Here is a 21,555-nt window from a genome sequence, read left to right as displayed (position 1 = left end):
ATAAAGATTGCACAGATGTATAGAGAGCATATATGACAAATCCACGATCCGTGTCCTCTCTGCTCTGCATTTTGTATCAGGGGTATAACTAGGGGCGTGTGATCAGTGGCCACGCCCCCTCCTTGTGATGTCATCATTCTATTCTTTTTAATAGACATTTTCTGTACTGTATTTGTATAATGCCCTGGGCTCTTAGGGGCCCTTCAACTTTATACTAGGTGACAAATATGTCCCGATTTCATTCCATCATCACCCCAGTACCCACAGCTCTGGCTTAGATGGAAGCACTATTTGTCTCAGGGCTGGTAGACTTTGGGAGGAGGTACCCACAGCCAGGGCCGTAACTAGGGTAGGTCGACCAGTGCCATGGCACAGGGGACCGCAGGGCAGGGGGGGGCTGTTTGGGCCTATTAATTTTCTGTTTATTATCATTCTCACTTGTAGCTTCTTCTTCTTTTATCCCCAGCATCTCCTGGCCTCTCCTATCTCTTCCCTGACCCTTCCCCATGAGGCCATGGCCCTCTCTCAGGTGCGCTATATTATGTCCCTATTTATCCCCAGCATCTCCTGGCCTCCCCTATCTCTTCCCCATGAGGCCATGGCCCTCTCTCAGGTGCACTATATTATGTCCCTATTTATCCCCAGCATCTCCTGACCTCCCCTATCTCTTCCCTGGCCCTTCCCCATGAGGCCATGGCCCTCTCTCAGGTGCACTATATTATGTCCCTATTTATCCCCAGCATCTCCTGGCCTCCCCTATCTCTTCCCTGGCCCTTCCCCATGAGTCAATGGCCCTTTTTCGGGTGCACTATCTTATGTCCCTATTTATCCCCAGCATCTCCTGGCCTCTCCTATCTCTTCCCTGACCCTTCACCATGAGGCCATGGCCCTTTTTCGGGTGCACTATCTTATGTCCCTATTTGAAAAATGGGGTGGGGGCACCAATGCGCTTTCTGGCACAGGGCACCAAAAAGTCTATTTACGGCTTTGCCCACAGCCGTGAGCTGTGTTGGCTGGTGCTGGCTCACACTATGACAGATGGACTCCATGCTGCCTGTTACCTAACTGTGCTGGTTTCCACTTTATAAAAATGAGTTATTTATATACTATGCTATATACACTATTCATTGCAATAGGGATTTGCACTTGTGTATTCTAACACAACGCCATGGCTGTGCAGCCTAAATCTGGAGTCACGCGCAACTTTTATACATTTTTGTTTTTGAAAAGGAAACCCCACACAATTGTATTTCTGTTCATATCAATCTACAAATCGGAACACACACGTTACAGTCCGATTGTTTAATCTCCTGTAGTTTTTTTAATGAGCTCGTTAATCCATTTCCACGTGCGACGTAAGGCAGATTGCTGGATTTCATTGTACAATCACCATACAGACTCTTGAAACAAGATTCAATGTGATTGTGTTTAGATGAAAATTTACCACCTAATCCAATCTACATACGGTAAATGTTATATCTCTAACAATTTGCTAAATTAAAAAAATCAAATGGAGCGATCGGATTACGTTGTGTATACAAATGTTCCTCTATAGTGCTCCAGAGAAGCCGATAGGTTTAGAAGAAGACCACTGTTCAAAACTTAATTTCTAGTCTTGAATGGGGTGCAGGGTGTAAAAATGACATCCCATGTTACTTACGTCTGATATGGGATCCCCCAAATTCTTCAGGGATCTTGTGCCGTTCTCCTGCAGAAGTGTCCTGCTCATCTGTTTAAAATAGGCAGTTGTAGGGTCAGTGCTCCTCCCCCAATGTAATACCCAGCAAATGCGCATGGAGATACACAGGGAGTGTGACATACTGGGTTCTACGTGAGTAGCCGTTATTATAGAGGTCATTTCACACGCATCCAGTGCCTTCATAAGTGCAGAGGAAGCCATTACCATAGACACCAAGGATTACTATCAAGAACAAATATAGCACTGTCATAGGTGGACCAGCAGCCCCTCTGATTATGGCTGGCCGGCCTCAGTCTTCTGGCCGGAGGGTCGGCAGCAATGGCGATACGTCCTAGCAGTACTCAGGCCTAAATGTATTTTTTTCAACTAAAAGCCAGCAGAATATGAATAATAATCTTATTCTGAATTTGTGGAATCCCAAAACTGTTGGTGGATATCACCATTTTTTTACATTGAATATATGAATGAGAGGGGTGCAGGAGGGGGACATTTGTTAGGCGATTTTGTACACCCAAGATTGCATTCTAATATTGCTTCATGGATACTTCTCATCTAAATACACTCGACATTTTAAAGTATATGAAAGTCAAGGCAAACATGTGTGGCCCTTAATACATAAATTTGTGGCCCTTGCTAAATTACTAAAGTCAGAGCTTGATCATCAACTGATATAAAATAGTGCAGACTTTTATAGTCACCAAGATATTTGATCAAATCTGGATTAATCACTTTGGGTGTAGTGCACTAGGAGACCAGAAGATGGAGCTGTGACAAACTTATTCGCTATTACTCACCAGTGCCCACCAGTACACATAGCGGAACAACTCAGCACAACAGTGGAAAATCAAAGCGCTTTGCGCTCCGCACTGGCTGTGTGTTGAAAATGAAACCTACTGTTTATAGGTAACTGGCACAATGTAATACCAATGTACCTTAATCTCATATTGTAGTGTGCTCACAATGTTCAAGGAGATCCATATTTCCCACTCAGGAATCAGTTACATTATTTGTAGACCCAAAAGCCCTTTATTCCAATCGCTGCGTTACAAGCTGAAGAATCTCTGCACATAAAATGTAATATATGAAAGATGACATCGAGGGTTGAAATGTGACAACTCTCCGGTGAGGACAGGACAGGACATTGCTTCATAAGCAAAGCAGGCACATGTATGGTAATAACCTGCAGCGTTATGCATTCGGCTCCTTGTGTGATGATCACAGCCTTTAGTAACAATGGGGTCTAGTTGCTAAGCAGTGTTAGGAGAGAGTGAAAAGTGATAAGGTGCCAGCCAATCAGCTCCCAACTGTCATCTCACAGGCTGTGTTTGAAAAATGACAGTTGGCAGCTGATTGGCTGGTACCTTATCACTTTTCACTCTGTCTCCTAACACTGCTTAGTAACTAGACCCCAATGTCCAGCAGCCCATGTTATATTGTACATGACGTTGGGAGCAGCTCCAGCTCCTAAGTACTATCCACCCTCCGGGGGGACTGATGATCAGAGGCTGAGAACAAATAAACTAATTACAATGCACAAACTGCTCTATTGTCGTGAGAATAAAAGGGCCTGATTCAGCAAGGATCGCAACTGCCATTACGCACGCAATTGGGCGATTGTTGCGTTCTGTGCATGCATCACAGTGCGCATGCGCGTACCACACACCACTGCGATCGGGACTGTGATCACAGTGATTACGCAGACCCATTGCAGAGTGATTGACAGGAAGTGCCGTTTGTGGGTGGTGACGGGGGGGAGGGGTCGGCAAAACACATGCGTGCCAGTGCGTTTGGACGCCATTGCAGGGGCGTGCATAAGTTATACACTGCGATGCCCTACGCAGCTCGAGTACTCACTACGTGCGATGAGGTTAGCAATTCCTGAGTAAGGTCAGAGCCTGTGCAAATGTGCGTGAGGCTGCGATGGTACTCCAGGTTACCGATGGTTTCGCAATCTTGCTAAGTATTATGGGTGTGTGTAAGGTAAAGGGGGCGTTCTTATGTAGTGCTGCGATGGCATAGTGATCGCAGTGGATTAGCATATCTTCGCAGTGAGACTGCGTGCGTAATCGCTAATGTATTCGCAGTTGTGATCCGTACTGTATCAGGCCCAAAGATCATTGTTTCTAATACTAGGAAATGAAAACGTAAGACTATGAGCCTCATTCCGAGTTGCCCAAAATTCCAAATGCAGTGGCGTTTAGTGATTGCTAGCAAACTGCGCATCCGTAGCGGGCTGCATACGCAACTTACAGCATTTACGAGCGGTTCAGAGTTGTGCCCGTCTCAGTTGCTTGTAATTTACGGCTGAATGGGAGTCACTGGGTGGTACGGGGAGGCAATGGGCGTTTAGGTGTAGGAGAACTATGCCATAGGCGTGCAGACACGGTTGTGACCTAGTCTGAGCTGTTTGGATGCAAAGATTTATCAGGACGGAGTCGGTGCAAATGCAGATAATAGGGATGGCGGCTGCTCTCGCACGCGGAGGGCTGGGGGGCGGTGCGGTCACATAGATGCGGCAGACTCAGAATGCAGGCGGATGCTCCTATGGCTTTCCGATCACTGGAAGCGCCCATAATTGGTGCTTAAATGCTTTCCATTCGTTTTTTTGGCACCAAGCTGGACTCCTTTCAGAATAACGCAATAATGTTTTCAATGCGCCTTAATAATGTGCTGATATGAACAAGACATTGGAAAGTAATGTGTTTTATCCGGAGAGCCATTTCCAAAAGTACAATAATAAAAGCGCTTCGATGTGAACAAGCCCCAAAGGGTCACTGTAAAAGGTCATCCCTTGTAACGACCTTTGATATTTCGGTAGTCGAAAGTAGTCCACTTGACCACCAGATTATTTTCAGTGCTGGCTTTGTATATACTATCATTGGGCCTGATTCTGCGTGGCATTCGGGCACAATTCTGGCCGCATTGTGCGTTTGTAAGTCGCATGCAAACACCCGGCGTTAGTCTGAGTCGGCCGGATTGCACCCAGCCCCTACTCGTGAGAGCGGTCATCACTGTCACCAGGATTTGCACCAGTCCCAACCTTGGTGCAGGCGATAACACTGACATTGGACAGACGCTCTGGGGCAGCAGGACTGGCCAGGAGAGGGGGCAGGGCGGGCCTCCGTAATGGCACTAACGAAGCCTTGCACCTGAGTCGGTGGCACAAGTCGTACCACCCTGTGTAGATGCCATACCTGCAGCAATCAGCAGCAGTGTCTCCCCATACTGGCTTGCTAATTTCTGTATTATAGGGTACCCTATGCCCTCCCTCCTTTTAATCATCAGCATTAGACTTTGCAGACCTGCTGCACCACCGATGCAAGCATGTGACGAATATAACAAATAAGATAACTCACTGATGTTGTTACATTTAAGGGGCCAGAATTACGTCAAACAATGGGTTTCCCATAGACACGTTCCCCTATACACAGTAATAAAGGACACAATAATACTGATGCATGATCCTTACAGAGATCGCATTTAGCTGCTGGTCCACACCAGGTGCTCTCACTTTCTCCCATGTGCTCTCATCTTCATCCTGGATAAAACAAACATGGTCATCGGCTCATTAATGACATCGCATGCATGGCTGGAACAAAGCATTTTTCTTTTCCGAGCATTAAAGTCACACAATTAGCCTCTCGGCGTTTATATCGGGACATAAACTATTTACTGGAACAGAGAAGAATGCAGCCGATGTTATTCTCTCGCTATGTGGCGCTGCAAATGGTTCTTTAGAGAGGGATGTTAAAAGTAAAAAAAAAAAAATAATGACAAAATTGTTCTGTGTAATCAACGGAGAGGCTTTCCATTAAAACGCCAAACAAAGGCGCCATAATTAAAGAAATAATTACACTCTAATCAAGTGGTGTTTAATTCCAGAGGAAAAAGTTGTAGAGTTTCTATCACCTTTTTCCATAATAAGACGCCCGGGAATTGGCTGACGCGTTTCCCCTCCGGTGTATTGAAGGGACTGAAGCGTGAGCGTCTGCAAACTGTATTATAAGTGTAATGCATTGGGGTAAGCAGCAATCTGCAAACACACTCGTGCAATAAGAAACAATTACACCGGCTGTGTAGGGTGCGGCTAGATCTAATATATAACTCACCCAAAACGTATTCTCTTTTTAATTGAAAATGACATAATGTATTGCATTTATTTTAAAGGAATAAACTACATATTATGGTGTAAGTGCATAGGGGTTAACGTTATAGCAGCGTAAAGGCCATTTTTCCTGCCATGACAGGACATATGTTCTTAAGTAACGATTGCGGCGATGTTTTCTTTCCTGGCACAAAATGCACAGCGCTTCCATGTCTTGCAGAATATTGTTACATGACGGCAGAATCTTGCTACAGTTGGCTGTAGGGCCTGTGCCGTTCTTACCAGCGGATCTTGCTGTACGTTCCTCTCAGACTCTTTTCTATGTGAATTCCTTTCTCTCTTTGATTTCAGAACCTTCTTCCGGGGTTTCACCTGTCCGTGAGGGGATAGAAAAGGGTTTTTTTTATAAGTGGATTGTACCAAACATGAGATATTATAACTGTGAGAACCCAGTAATAGTAACATCACCGTAGGACGAAGTTGATGGAGCTTCGGTACTATAACCATTCCTAGTCAATCAATAGGCTCTCTTCTATTGAATACTGTCCCCACATATATAATTTACTTGATGCCACAGATTCCATAGTGCCTGACCTAGGCGTGGGGCAGCGTGGAGAAACACGTAAAGCAGTCAGTGATTACCCTATGAGCACTATGACCCTCATTTAGAGGCGGTCGCAAGAAGCGAGCGCTCGCTCTGAATGAGGGCGGACGCTTGACTTTTCAACTGCGGCCTCCTGGTCGCTAGCTAAGCTGTGGGTTACCACCCACAGCATTAGCGACCGACCAGGTTGATGGTCGCGATGGTCAAGACCATTGCGACCATCGGGGCTTGAGACGAGACCCTAAGGTTGGGTCTCGGCAACCGCAAGCCCCAGGGAGCTTCCTGCTCTGATCGAGCAGGAAGCTCCCCACTGACATCACTGCTGATGTCAGTGCGGCCGCCTACAAAATGGCAGGCGTTCCTTAAGGAACGCCTCCGTTTGTGAACCCCCCCCCAACAAAAACGGGTCGAGCTGTCAACATCGACAGCCGGCCCTTTTTTAGTGAGCTCCGGAAAGAGAGAATTTCTCTCTCGCTCCGGGGCTTGCGCACGCGCAGTGCGGCCGCTGTGTGTGCGCAGGGCCTAAACATCGACCCGGTTGCGAGCGCTCAGCGCTTGCGACCGGGTCTGAATGAGGTCCTATATGTGTGGCTAAATGATTTTCTTGTATAAACAGTCTGAGTGAGCCAGGGTGACTTGTTAATACCCTGGGACATTTGTTGTTTGGATCATAACAAGTAATCGATAAGATCAGTAATAATCTGTACCAGACTTACCGTACATGCCAGCTCCATCAGGTGGGCGGGAGGGCCATTGGAATCGGAGCTGTCCGACCCCCCAGTGCTGAAACCCAGCGAAATACACTCAGTTAGGACTTAGCACTAAACCATACTCACAATCTATCCTTATCACACTGACCAAAGTCACTAAATACAAGTATACACACACAGTATATAAAATAGCAATAACATATGTACATGAGTGTATCTGTGTTATATTTCCAATACAGCCCATTGAGAGACTTTTAGCAAACTGTACTTATGAGCATGTGGGTTTTCCTGGGTGGCAATGGGGCGTCTGCACATAGAATAAATTTGGGAGCTGCCGTCGCATAGAATACCGGCAAACGTTCGCATGTTACTTCCGATCGCAGAAAGTGGGCGGAGCTGAGAGAGAGCATAACGTGCGACTCAGAATAAGGTCCATTATGTATCTGGATCCTATGTGGCATTTATTTAATCGGTCATTGTCCCACAGGAGCTCTCAGCTATCTCTACAGCTGGTATGGAGACAGGTTGTTTCTCTCTTATCTACCGTGACCAGGAGGCACAGATTTAGAGGGTCACGATGCATAAAGCACAGGTGAATTAAATAAGAAAAACCATTTAGTGACATACACATATATATGTAAAAGTGAGAATATTATATGTTACTACTGGAATCGGTATGTAACGGCGCCGGATCTAAGCCCGGAGGATGAAATCCCGACACCGGCAGATGAAGATCCTGACTAGGGTAAGTACCCTAACCCTCCCTTAGTGGTGCCTAACCCTAACCTCCCCCCCAGGGGTGTCTAAACCTAACCCTCCCAGGGGGGGTGCCTAACCCTAACCTCCCCCCCAGGGGTGCCTAAACCTAACCCTTCCTCCCCGCCGCCTAAACCTAACCCTCCCAGGGGGGGTGCCTAGCCCTAACCTCCCCCCAGTGGTGCCTAACCCTAGCCCCCCCCTTCCACTAGCCTAACCCTAACCCTCCCGGGAGGGCAGGGGGTGCCTAACCATAAGGCCCCCGGGAGTCCCTAAACCTAACCCTCCCAGGGGGGGTGCCTAGCCCTAATCTCCCCACAGTGGTGCCTAACCCTAGCCACCCCCCTTCCACTAGCCTAACCCTAACCCTCCCGGGAGGGCAGGGGGTGCCTAACCATAAGGCCCCCGGGAGTCCCTAAACCTAACCCTCAGCCCCCGCAGCTAAGAGCTCCAGACGCCTGGCTTACCTACAGGGCGTCGGATTTAAACGCCTATCTTTAGTCCCATGCCGGGCTTTCACTGTCCGGATTTCGGCGGTCGTCATTTCGACCGCCAGCTTCCTGACTACATCCCGTTACTACCATCGATCACACATTTTCCCCGTAGGAAAATGCAACAATAAATAAAATGGGCGTCAGATTACAGCACAAAGTTGTACATAAATTGTTTACAACACTAATCACAGACCTTGTGTAGATCACTATTGTCAGTAAGCGGCTATAATTTTACTGGATCGCTGCATCTTGTTGTTTGGACACTTGCAGGCAGTAAATGTACTGATTTCTGGCAGGCGCTGTGACGGAGGACAAGCTACCCACCTGGAATCCAGGTCCGAAAGGACGTCTTTGTAGAAGGATTCAGACTGCGTGCTCAGTGGGTTACTGTAGCTCACTCGCTGCTTTACCATTTCCTCCAGTTCTCTCAGACACATGTAATACTAGAAGAAATCAATAGTTTAGATTAACAGTTGTATTTTCTTACAGTATCACCTATACATATCAAACACAATAGGTGCAAAGTAAACTTAAGTTTGGCTGTGCGGAACGGTGGGACAGTGGTTAGTGCCTCTGCCTCGCCGATCTGCGTACTTGTGATCCTAAACAACTCAACTGCTTTTCTACAGATTCTCGATAATCGGTAATCTGCGCTCAGCATTGCGCGTAACTGAATCAGGCCCATTGTACGCTAGCGATGCACTTCTATCACTTCCAGTTGTGTTAACTATGATGGATAAGACGCACTTTTTGAGCGAAACCGATGATTGGCGTGGCCGAGTCGCACGGGATCTTGCACGTCGAGAAGGGATATTTGGCGTGATGAGCCACAGTGTATAAGTACACATCGATATAATATAATCTATGTAATATCAGCTATTATAGAACGATTGATCTGTGGATGATAAAATGACGCACAGAGGGCCTGATTCAGAGCCGGACGCTATTTGCGGACGCTCGTTCAGAAAAAGGGGCCGGATATTTAAATTGAGCGCTCGCTCTTTGCGGTCTGTGGACGCCTCTATGTCTGAGCGAGCGTACGAAACATGCGCTCGCTATATTGTAAAGACGCCCCTTGGCCGTTCGCATCATACGTCATCTCCGCTATTTATTAGATTAATCGAGTACATTGAAAGGCGTCTGAACTGCTCGCAGTGGTTGTGGTAGGTTTTACTTCCCGCAATCACTGCGAGCAGTTCAGGCTAAAAGACAACCAAGTGACGCTGCTTTACTAATTATGCACACCCATAAAACGCCGTTTTGACCTTTTGGCACGCCTGCGTTCGGATCTCCACTCCCCCGTTTTCAAGCACCTTCCCCTGTTACCACCCACAGACGCCTCATCCTGTCACTCAAATTAGCAGGCCCTCGCTGTTTTACGAGCGCACGATTTCTGACCGCAATGACTGGTTTGCGCATGCGCATTACGACCCATACGCATGTGCAGATGTGCGAACATCGCTCGGAGCGAACGAGCGCCCGCTTACGAGCGGCTCTGAATCAGGCCCAGATTTCCTTGCCCGTAAACTTGAACTAATCCCCACGCCATACGCTATCCCACTATACTATATAATAATGTGATCGAGCCGTGAGTAATAAACTCCAGGGCAGATTTCTGATCCCTCCACACATTATACCTATATATATGACTAGCTGTGAGGTACGCCTGGTGAGCCTGCAATATACCTGTATTTCCCGCGAGTCAGTAATAGTCATTCATTCCTGGAAAACGGAGGCTGTAACCTCCAGACATTGGGACTAGTACAGGAATCTCACAGTCATTTATACTGCAAGTAATTCTAACTATGTACAGTTGTGTCACTGAATTAATCTCAATCAGGAACCAATATCACACAGAGGGCCTAATTCAGACCCTCTCGCGAGCGCTGGGCGCTCGCAAGCGGATCGATGTTGGGCCAGTGCGCATGACGGACCCGGCTCCGTCGTGCGCATGTGCGAGACCCGGCTAGCGACGGGCAATCGCTATGGGTCTCGCAACAAAGGGGGCGTGCTGTCGATGGTGAGTGACAGCACACCCCCTTTGGTGGGCGTGCCGGGGGCGTGGCTGGCCAGACGGAGACGTTCCCATGGGAACGCCTACCGTCTGGGGCCGGTCCCACTGACATCACTAGTGATGTCAGTGGGAGTGCTGTCGGCTCTGATAGAGCCAAAAGCACTCCAGGGCTTGCGGTAGACGAGACCCTACCACAAGGGTCTTGTCGCAAGCCCGATGGTCGCGATGGTCTTGACCATCGTGACCATCTTTTTGGCCGCTCGCTATAGCTGTGGAGGCCGCTCTAAAATCAGGAAAGACGGCCCTGATTCAGAGCAAGCGCTCTGTCAGAGCGTCCGGCTCTGAATCAAGGCCAGAGAGCATAAAACGCATTCCCTCCACCCAGTGCTAGTGACCCCGTCTCTACGTCCCACGGGGCGGCTGCCTATTTACTTTTGGTTGTTTCGGATCGCAGTAATCCAGAAGAGAACTGCAGAAGTGCTGACCCAGCGACTCCATGTCCTTCGTGCTGAAATGGGTCCCGCGTCTTTTACCTGCAAATTAAACAAAGAGAATAGCTGAGAAGCGCCACACATTAACCCCTTCCGGGTATCGCGCTCTGACTCAAAGGTCCAGAACAATTCTCCTATTTCCTCTGTGTGTACCGTTAACAAGTAATAACCTGTTTATAGTGGTGGTATATTAAGAAACTATTAAAAAAAAAAAAGCACCAATTCACAGAACTGTCCCATTATTTGTACAGAGGGCCTGATTCAGAGCCGGACACTCTGACCAGAGTGCTCACTCTGAATCAGGGCCGGCCTACCTGAAATTGGAGCGGCCTCTTGGACGCTCGCATAGCTGTGGGTTACCACCCACAGCTTATGCGAGCGTCCATGATGATGGTCGCGATGGTCAAGACCATCGCGACCATTGGGCTTGTGACGAGACCCTTGCAGTAGGGTCTCGTTGCCGCAAGCCCTGGAGTGATTTTGGCTCTATCAGAGCCAAAAGCACTCCCACTGACATCACTAGTGATGTCAGTGGGGCCGGACCCAAACGGAAGGCGTTCCCATGGGAACGCCTCTGTCTGGGCAGCCACGCCCCCGGCACGCCCACCAAAGGGGGCTTGCTGTCAATCACCATCGACAGCACACCCCCTTTGGTGCGAGACCCCGAGCGACGGCTTCCCCGCCGCTCGCCGGGTCTCGCGCATGCGCACTTGGGCACCATCGACCCGCTTACGAGCGTACAGAGTCAGTGAAACCCCCCCAAAATATCGCAAAATCTATTTATAACCTTTAAAGTTTATAGGCGAAACTACTTTGTGTAGGAGATAAGAGCAATATCTCTGGGGCTGGGGGAGGGTGTAGCAACAATCTTGGTAATAACCTGATAAAATGTGTCTGTGACACAGGGGGAGATTTATCAAACCTTGGAGAGAAAGTATTAACCAATCAGCTTCTAATTGTCAGTTTACAGGCTGTGTTTGAAAAATGACAGTTAGAAGCTGATAGGTTGATACTATTTATCTCTCTCCAACCTTTGATACATTTCCCCCACAGTGCTGTGACTAGACTGCCCCTTCCTCCCCTCAAAGGAGATCTACACAGTGTTCTGGGATTGTCCTGAGAATTGTCTAAGCATCAACCAATATAATGATCAACATTTTGCTCACACAGTGAGCTATACTATAAAGTAGGAATGACCAAAAGAAAGTGACCAAGTATAAATGTAAGTAAAGGGGCCTATACATTACCAGACTTTTAGAAACCTCCAGATTTTGGTCGCATTGTTCACAAAGTCGTGTAATGGATTGCCGGCAAGGACCAGCGATGCGTGTGCACGCTGGGTCCTTGCCGACCCCGACTATCTGCTGAACATGCCCGTCAACCTGACGACGCTTGTAGGAAATGTGGTGCTCCTACAAAGGCCCCGGTGTGCCTAGGTGGTTTGACCATTGAGGTAGTGCCCTCCTTTAAGTTGCTGGGGTTCTATATCTCGAATACTTTTGGCATATTCAATTACCCGCGGGACTTCTCCCGCGAGTAATTGAGGGGTGAAAGTCCCGTGACGCGGGGTTAAGCTATTCAATAGAATAGCTTTTTCCCCGCGTCAAAAAACAGGACTTCCACGCGAGAACTGCGGAATCAGTGTGTTATTCTTGCTCGTGCGAGGCCGAATAGGGCGGCCTCACACTGATTTTACTTCGCACCTACATGAGGTGCGAGGTAAAGTCAAACAGCGGGGACTCGCGCGCGGGGTCTCAGGTACACCCGCGGGTGGATTCCCCGCTAAATGAATCCCGTCCAGCGAGCTAACTGAATATGCCCCATTGTCATGGTCCTTAAATTCAGCCATCTTGGTTATGAAGGCACATCAACGTTTGAACTTCCTGCGTCATTCAAGATCTGCGCGTGTGAGTAGGGGGACCCTCTTACATTTTTATCGTAGCATCGTGGAAAGTGTTCTGAGCGATGGTATTGTTGCTTGGTGCGGGAACTGTACTGTGGCTGTACGGAGGGCGTATGGATAGGGTGACTGGAACAGCTAGTAGAATTATTGGAGTGGTGCTACCGCGCACACAGGAGAGATATGAAAAAAGGCTCCGAAAGAAAACGAGCTCTATTTTAGCAGCTTCCGGCCATCCTAATCATGCTATTTTTGAGAAATTGACATCAAATAGGCGTTTTAGAGCTGTGCGCACTCGCACAAAGCGTCTGCTAAATAGTTTCTTTCCTAAACGTTTAACTCAGATTGTTATATGGTGTTGCATTATAGTGTAATTTGCTGCCTGTTTTACTGTGTGGTATATTGCCGTGTTGTTTTTTCGTTGACATCACTTGTGCTGTCAATGACAATAAAGTATTATTATTATTATTATTATTATGTTCAGAGATAGGTCGGACTCCTGCACTGAATGACGTTCGGTGAACGCCGTTCAGTGCGGGCACCGCGGCGACCTGAAGGTCTGAACACTAGTCTTTCAGGTCGCCTAGTGGATAGGCCCCTTTAGAAGTACATTTTCAGTTTTTATTAATGGCGTCAATAAACATACAGCTAATATTCTGGATAAAAGAATTGTAAAACGTTTTTCTCTACTGCAGACAATAATTGCTGAGAAACGTACAAAAATGATATAAAATAAAATTTAAAACCAAAATAATTAAAAAAAAACAGTATCGCATGATAAAATAGGACATAATAATTGATATAACTAAAAACAAAAGCATAAAGAAGGAAAAAAAATCTCACTGAAGTTGCGACGCGTTTCACAGCATCCAGACGCTTCCTCAGGCAGTTGAACAGTGAATTTATTTGATTTTAAATTTTAATTTTAAATAAATTTTGTACATTTTCAGTAGTAGCGCCATTACCCAGAGTCGATCCACAGAACGTGGCCTCCAATGTGTAACTGTTCCGGATGCCCATTTTCCACATGACCACGCGTCCCGTCCCTTCCTTGTTCCTCTGCACTTTGAAGTTACAGGCTGAGAATGAGAACTGAACAGAGCTTCAGCAATAAGTCCTGGAGCGTAATACAAGGGCGCCATAATAATAATAATCTAAGATACATTATACAGGATGGTCGTGACCTTCTTATCTTTCTAATGTTTTTGTATTCAATCCTCAGAAGCAACTTTTAGAACCAAACTGTAACATTTTCAGATCTGTCTAAAGTTTCAAAAGTTCCCAAATAGAATTCTTGCGCTATAAAGGTTTGGGCTATAATAGCCTGTTTAGTACACATACTAATATCTGTAATGATTAATGGTGGATGCGTAATAATTGCTATAATTACATTTCCGTACATTAACAGACAGACACAGTGGAGCTTCTGAAGCTGTATAATTATATTACATACACATTACACACCAGAAAGCACTGACACATATAGAATTGGTATGATAACACGTTTAGGGGTTTACTAAAGGTTGAATTTAGGTCGAATTTTAGGTCTATTGAAATCGACTCTATAATGCACTCTCCAAAACGCTCATTTACAAACATTTGATTTTGAGTTCTATTTCAAAATCAAATGCAACTAAAAAAAAAAAACAAGGTAAAATCGTGTTTCCGGGGACACAGGCCGTCCCCATTACCGCACCGCCTTGCAAACGCCTCTACCTGTCAATCAGGCAGAGGCATAGGGGGAACCTGCGTGCATGCGCAGATTCCCGATAATCGGAAGGGAGGGTTAGGTTAAGGCACCACCTGGGGGGCTTAGGGTTAGGCACCCCACCCGGTTTAAGGTGCGAGCAGGGGGGGGGGATGGGGTTAGGCACCACTGGGGGGAGGTTAGAGTTAGGCACCACCAGGGGGAGGTTAGGGTTAGGCACCACCAGGGGGAGGGTTAGGTTAAGGAGAGGGGAGAGTTGATATACTTACGAGCCCCTGTCGGGGTGTTGAACCTTCGGAATGCCACTGTCGGTTTATGAATACTACTCAGCCACCGGTATTTCATACCCATTCCTTTAACGTTCAGGTAACTTTTATTTATTGATCTAAACATGTTCTCCTGGAACGGTATGCAGTCGGGTAGCCGGCGGACCTAATCCCGACAGCCGGCTTCCCGACTGCTTTATCCTGGCGAGGGTTAAATGACAGGCGTCTAAGACCGGCGCCCGGCATCCCAATCGAAGAGATGCCGGGCGCGGACAGCCACAGGGGGGGGGGTGGGTTTAGGCACCCACCCGGGAGGTTAGGGATAGGCTAGGGGGAGGGAGGGTTAGGTTAGGCACCCCCGGGGGGGATTTAGGGTTAGGCACTCCCCCGGGGGACTTAGGTTTAGGCGGCGGGGAAGGTTCAGGCACTTAGAGGGGGGATTAGGGTTAGGCACTGGGGGGAAGGTTAGGGTTAGGCACCCCTAAGGGAGGGTTAGGGGAGGGAATTAGGTTAGCTTATACTTACCTTAGGGACGATCGGGATTTTCACCCATGTCGGGCAGCCGCTGTCGAGATTCCAACCGCCGGACTTACGTCCGGCAGTAAATCATACCGATTCCCCTGGAACTTCTGCTAAATGCGTTCCTTTCTAGATTCTCGCCAATATTTTTATATCTAACATACTGAATGGTGTTGTTTATGTTTCGCCGCCTTTGGATATGATGGAACTTGGCGCTAGCGTTAAATACAATTGTATTCACAGAGCAGCGTACTGCAGCTTACTTACAGCAAAGAAATTTGGTGTGATCTGAATCATACAGCGACTTCTTACAGCTACAAAGTCCTTCCCTATAGTACATCCGTGCGTCCAGATATACAAGGACGGAGACGCCCGCTGTCAGTATCTGAAGACTGTGAAATAACGCTTAGTGCATCTTTAGCTACACTTCAAAAAGAAAATGTACTTTTTCATTTTTTAAACATGGCGGCAGGCCAGCTGTATTTTTCATTGTGTTTATGGTGAGGTGGGAACTCGGCGCTCTATACATACAGCGATTTGTATCCCGAATACTATTGGCACGGAGACTTGCAATGACCAGTGCCTTCTGGGGTTTATTTTGTGGCTTAGCCTCTATTACATACAGCTATTACCCAGTGGCCGGTGAATCGCCGTTTTGGCATCATCGGAGGCCATTACACCGCAGCCGAAGGTTTCGTAGAACAAACGCAGACAGAAGCCAATGTATGAAAGCACTTGGGACGCAGGGAACCCCGGTCAGTGCGGTGTGATGGGGGCAGGTGGCTCAGAGATGGAACACGGTACAATCACTGGAAAGTTACCTTGTCGGGAGAGTTCTTGCTCAGCATGTGTGGGAAAACGCGCTCACACCACCGGCTCTCGCCATTCTGGGCCCCTCTGCCTTTACATCCGTACATGAAGACGTTCTGCTTCTTGCTGTGCCCGTGCAGGTCGCAGTACAGCAGTATCTCCCGTTCTTCCATCACCCTGCGAGAAATGGAAGGAGCCACATTACCTAGGACCAGCTGTCTCTACCTGGCTGAGGACATAAGACCTTTAGGGCCTATTCATCAACCTTTATTTCCCTAGAAAATGTCTCAAAGTTTAGTACGGTTGGCGTCCTGCGTTGCCAAGGATACGCTGAACACTACTGTCCTGTAACGCCATCTCATCGTCGTATTAGCGTCGGAAATCTGCCATAAGATTTCTGCTGGAAAGGAATCTAATCTGACCCCTCCCCTGTTGTCCTGCAGGCTCCTCCCCTCCGGCTTGGTTCCGCGCAGGTACTGAGACCTCAGGGGGAGAACCCAGAAATGAGGGACTTTGTCGCTGTAAATTCAGACGATAAAAGCAAACACTAGGGTTTGAGTTATCGCCGATACAGCCTCTTACCGGAGGTGCGACTGTACTGATATATCTGCCGGAATAGGCATCTTGTAACGCTGCGAATAGCGGTGATAAGAGATGCAACTTTTCTGACAAAATGTGCGTGTCGTCATGACTTTGGAGATTTTAGCGCCAAATCTATCAACTGCACAGGTGTCTTTCCAAGGACATAAGAAACACTCTTCACTTGACCTGCATATTACATAGAACTGTGCATTGGGGGGACTGTGACACAAATAAATTCTGTACAATGACGTGAAACAAGAGATAGAGGTGGCCCTGTGCAAATGAGCTGACAATCTATGAGATACGGGGATTACCCGGCACACGAGGAAGCAGGTTTGTAGCTGGCGGTAGGGAGGTGGTGCTTGTGGCTACAGCGTTATCAGCCACCGATACTAAAGTAGGCATTGGCGACTGCCATTCCTGTGCACCTACCGGTGGTTTCAGATGGTTGGAATGAAGAGAGACAGACCACCAATGGAGGGTGTGAGCAGAACTGAGGGATGGTAAACCCCAATTAGCCGGGGCAATATGGTGGGCGAGGAAACTCAGTTAGATCTCCCCTTCTAAAGGGTGTGATATAACCTTTTTTGTCGACCAGTCGACCGGTACCCCCTCTGCGTTTGTTCTGCATGGGTGTGTGCCAGCTGAGAGTAGCTGTCCTCCCGGATTTAGTAATGGCACCAATTCTTACTGAAGTGACAGGCGGCATTCTCACGACTATTACTTCACCTGTCAAAAGTGTCTCAGAAGTCCAACAAAATGGCTGCCACAAATGGTATAGCTGATGGGTCCACTGGAACAGTGCGTAAAAGGGTTCCGGTTGGAAGGCCAACACTAAAAATATCAACAACACTTGGTTGACAGTCAGTAGGTCGACAGGGACCAAAGGTTGACAGGTACAAAAAGGTTGACACACAAATGTGTGGAATTGTCGACCATTTTTGTGTTGACCATTCCCAGGTAGACCTTTTGACCCTGTCGACCATTTGTACTTTTTGACCCTACACACGTCGACCTTTTGCGTGTCAACCTTTTATACATGTCAACATTTTGGGTATTGACCTATACAGTGTCGACCTTTTAGTGTCGATCAATCATACCCAACCCGTGTAAAATGCTTGTGCGAACGACGGCGTGTCACTCAGAGGCCAGGCAGACTTTTATGATGGGTTTTAGTGACCTCAGAGATGCTATGGACATTAGAACTGCTGATAGAGTCTCAGTAATGGAACCACTTAGCCTATTACAATGGAATAACTGAATTCCAATATGGACGGTCATCATTTCCCCAATATCACATCACAAATGGTGCCAGTTATCAGGTGATAAAAATATCTCTGGCTGGGAAATCTCTCAAACGTTATTAAACTTAATGCATTTAAAGCTGACTCGGTAATAAGTACATATTGCTACTGGCTGAGCATTGCAGAACGTGAAAGGACCGTAACCTGGACTGAGGCCGGATAGAATAGATCAGTACGTTGTCACATACAGTGAGTTGGGCTGATGTGTCTTTGCCCAGAGGTCACATGTGCTGATTTGCTTTCAGACATTGGCGCATGTCAAGTTAAATTTCACATAGGAAATAAGCTGCCCTGGTACCACAAATGCAGATTACAGCTATTTATTTTACATCAGCTATTACTATGGGATGTAGGTAAGATGCCGGCCTTCGGGATGCCAGCTGTCAAAGTCCTGGCGCGGGAAACCCCGACCCGCGGGCAGAATACCGGTGCCGGAATCCCGTCCAGAATACCGCCACCGAAATCCCGACATCACTTATGATGCCGACGCCGGAATCCCGTCAACCGGAATCCCGAACGCAAGTATAGCAGGCTGGGTTAGATTTACGCCGCGCAGGAGCTTAGGTTTAGACACCAAGGGGGGAGGTTAGGTTTAGGCACTAACGGGGAGGGTTAGGTTCAGGCACTAATGGGGAGGGTTAGGTTCAGGCACTAACGGGGAGGGTTAGGTTCAGGCACTAACGGGGAGGGTTAGGATCAGGCACTAATGGGGAGGGTTAGGATCAGGCACTAATGGGGAGGGTTAGGTTCAGGCACTAATGGGGGGGGGATAGGTTCAGGCACTAACGGGGAGGGTTAGGTTCAGGCACTAACGGGGAGGGTTAGGTTCAGGCACTAATGGGGAGGGTTAGGTTCAGGCACTAATGGGGAGGGTTAGGTTCAGGCACTAATGGGGAGGGTTAGGTTCAGGCACTAATGGAGAGGGTTAGGTTCAGGCACTAATGGGGAGGGTTAGGTTCAGGCACTAATGGGGAGGGTTAGGTTTAGGCAGTAGGGGGAGGGTTAGGTTCAGGCACTAACGGGGAGGGTTAGGTTCAGGCACTAACGGGGAGGGTTAGATTTAGGCAGTAGGGGGAGGGTTAGGTTTAGGCAGTAGGGGGAGGGTTAGGTTCAGGCACCAACGGGGGAGGTTTGGTTCAGGAACTAATGGGGAGGGTTAGGTTTAGGCAGTAGGGGGAGTAACGTGGAGGGTTAGGTTTAGGCACCAAGGGGGGAGGTTTGGTTCAGGCACTAACGGGGAGGGTTAGGTTCAGGCACTAATGGGGAGGGTTAGGTTCAGGCACTAACGGGGAGGGTTAGGTTCAGGCACCAACGGGGGAGGTTAGGTTGAGGCACTAACGGGGAGAGTTAGGTTTAGGCACCAAGGGGGGAGGGTTCGGTTCAGGCACTAACGGGGAGGGTTAGGTTTAGGCACCAAGGGGGGAGGGTTCGGCTCAGGCACTAACGGGGAGGGTTAGGTTTAGGCACCAAGGGGGAAGGGTTCGGTTCAGGCACTAACGGGGGAGGTTAGGTTTAGGCACTAACGGGGAGGGTTAGGTTTAGGCACCAAGGGGGGAGGGTTCGGTTCAGGCACTAACGGGGGAGGTTAGGTTTAGGCACTAACGGGGAGGGTTAGGTTTAGGCACCAAGGGGGGAGGGTTAGGTTTAGGCACTAACGGGGAGGGTTAGGTTTAGGCACCTAGGGGGGAGGGTTAGGTTTAGGCACTAATGGGGAGGGTTAGGTTTAGGCACTAACGGGGAGGGTTAGGTTTAGGCACTAATGGGGAGGGTTAGGTTGAGGCACTAATGGGGAGGGTTTAGGTTCAGGCACTAACGGGGAGGGTTAGGTTTAGGCACTAATGAGGGGGGTTAGGTTTAGGCACTAACAGGGAGGGCTAGGCACTAGGGGGAGGGTTAAGTTTAGGCACTACCGGGGAGGGTTAGGCTTTGGCACTAACGGGGAGGGTTAGGATGCAGGAAGGGAGGGTGAGGGGGTGAAGGGGGGAGGGTTAAGATACACACGGAGCCCCTGACGAGGTTCTCAGCATCGAGATGCCGCAGTCAGTCTGACCGCCGACATCCTGACCACCGTTCTCCCGTATCACACCCATTACTATATCATTTTAATTGTTTTTTACATTGAGTGCACAATTATTATGACCACCAGGTTACACCGCAAGAGGGGGGGAGGGGCTTAGGTTTAGGCACCACCTGGGGAAGTTAAAGTCAGGCTGCGGGCAGGGGAGGAGTTAGGATTAGGCACTAAAAGGGGAGGGTTAGATTAAGTTTGGGCACCATGGGGGGAGGGTTAGGCTTAGGCACTAATGGGGAGGGTTAGGCTGCGATGGGGGGGGGGTTAGGATGCAGGAAGGGAGGGTGTTAGGGTTAGGGGGTGAAGGATGGAGGGGGTTAGGTTACTTACGGAGTCCCTATCGGGATGCCGCTGTCAGTCTTTTGACCGCCGGCATCTCGACTGCCGGTCTCCTGTATCACACCCATTACTATCTATATCATTTTAATAGTTTTTTACATTGAGTGCGCAAATTATTATGACCACCAGGTTAGTCACTTTTTGCCCTTAATATGGTGCAAATGTCATGAACTGCATCTCCATAACAGCCTGATGAGTCGTGGCGGTGCAAGAAGGACCCACGCTTTCCTGCCGTTACCTCCATATCCTCAACCTACAATCTGCATGTGGCAGACCACATAACCTGCTTCCAATCATTTACTGTCCAATTCTTGTGTCCCTGAGCAAACCGGAGGTGTCTCCCCCTATCTGCATCAGGTAGTAATGGCGTATGGACAAGCCTTCTGCTTCTGTAGCACATACGATGCGATGTGCGGCGTATTGGTCATTGAGAGGCCAACTGTATCGGTCGCTGATTCAGTATTACCGTAATCAGATGCACTGCTGCTCAGATGTGGGACTGAGCGAGTCTGGCCCCTCTCCGTTCCACTCCAGCATCCAGGGGTTGTTTACGACCACAAGCCTTGCGCTCAGACCCCACTCTGTGTACACGGTAATAACTGCTGCCCGAACAATTCACCAGTGCGCCCGTTTTGCTGAAGCTGGTACAGCAGCTGGGAGCACCAATAATCATTCCACGTTCAAGTCGGTCAGATCGCGTCGTTTACCCATTATTTCATGAGTGATGCACGTAATTACTCACTGCATACCCTCACCTTTCCATTCATATACAGAGTCAAACATCATTATCTGCGGAATAGGTACCTTGTATCAAATCGCCTGGTGGTCATAATAATTTGCCCACTCAGTGCAGAACTATGTCGTATTCTCGTGGCAGCCACCAGTCACCAATAGCCGAAATTGTCAAACAGATCCAATTTTGGACCATATTCAATTACTGTAGCTGCGAAAAGTCGGAATCTGCAAAAAAGTACCGCCGATTGCGACTTTTTCACCAGGCGGAAAACTTATCTCCGTATTCAATTGCGAAAACGCAATGCAATGTAATATGCGAAAAAGATTCGCTTATGAATAGGTGTCAAAAAAGGTGCAAAATCCCTATTTTGGGGTACAAAGGTGGGAAAAGCGCTCTGCGACCTTAGGACAGCCCCCCAAAAGGACAGCTGCATAAAAAAAACCTAAA

General features: G+C 48.2%; 1 protein-coding gene across 5 annotated transcripts in view; it reads right to left on the bottom strand.

The window, feature by feature from the left end:
* AGBL3 (AGBL carboxypeptidase 3) overlaps window positions 1–21,555 on the bottom strand; it is a 141,845-nt gene that overhangs the window by 26,974 nt on the left and 93,316 nt on the right. For 4 of the 5 annotated variants that reach the window (XM_088459305.1, XM_088459304.1, XM_088459307.1 and 1 more), the window contains 8 exons: window positions 16,088–16,253; window positions 13,739–13,865; window positions 10,815–10,915; window positions 8,693–8,811; window positions 7,125–7,191; window positions 6,087–6,176; window positions 5,169–5,237; window positions 1,661–1,729 (listed from right to left, as the gene is read on the bottom strand). In XM_088459305.1, the coding sequence (XP_088315431.1) occupies window positions 1,661–1,729; window positions 5,169–5,237; window positions 6,087–6,176; window positions 7,125–7,191; window positions 8,693–8,811; window positions 10,815–10,915; window positions 13,739–13,865; window positions 16,088–16,253 (808 nt within the window). The remainder of the gene's footprint in view (window positions 1–1,660; window positions 1,730–5,168; window positions 5,238–6,086; window positions 6,177–7,124; window positions 7,192–8,692; window positions 8,812–10,814; window positions 10,916–13,738; window positions 13,866–16,087; window positions 16,254–21,555) is intronic. The other variant, XM_088459306.1, reaches the window with a different exon arrangement.

The sequence above is a fragment of the Taudactylus pleione genome, unplaced genomic scaffold, assembly GCF_031769625.1.
Source record: "Taudactylus pleione unplaced genomic scaffold, aTauple2 ptg000903l, whole genome shotgun sequence".
Lineage (NCBI taxonomy): Eukaryota > Metazoa > Chordata > Amphibia > Anura > Myobatrachidae > Taudactylus > Taudactylus pleione.
This window is presented reverse-complemented; position numbering and strand designations above follow the sequence as displayed.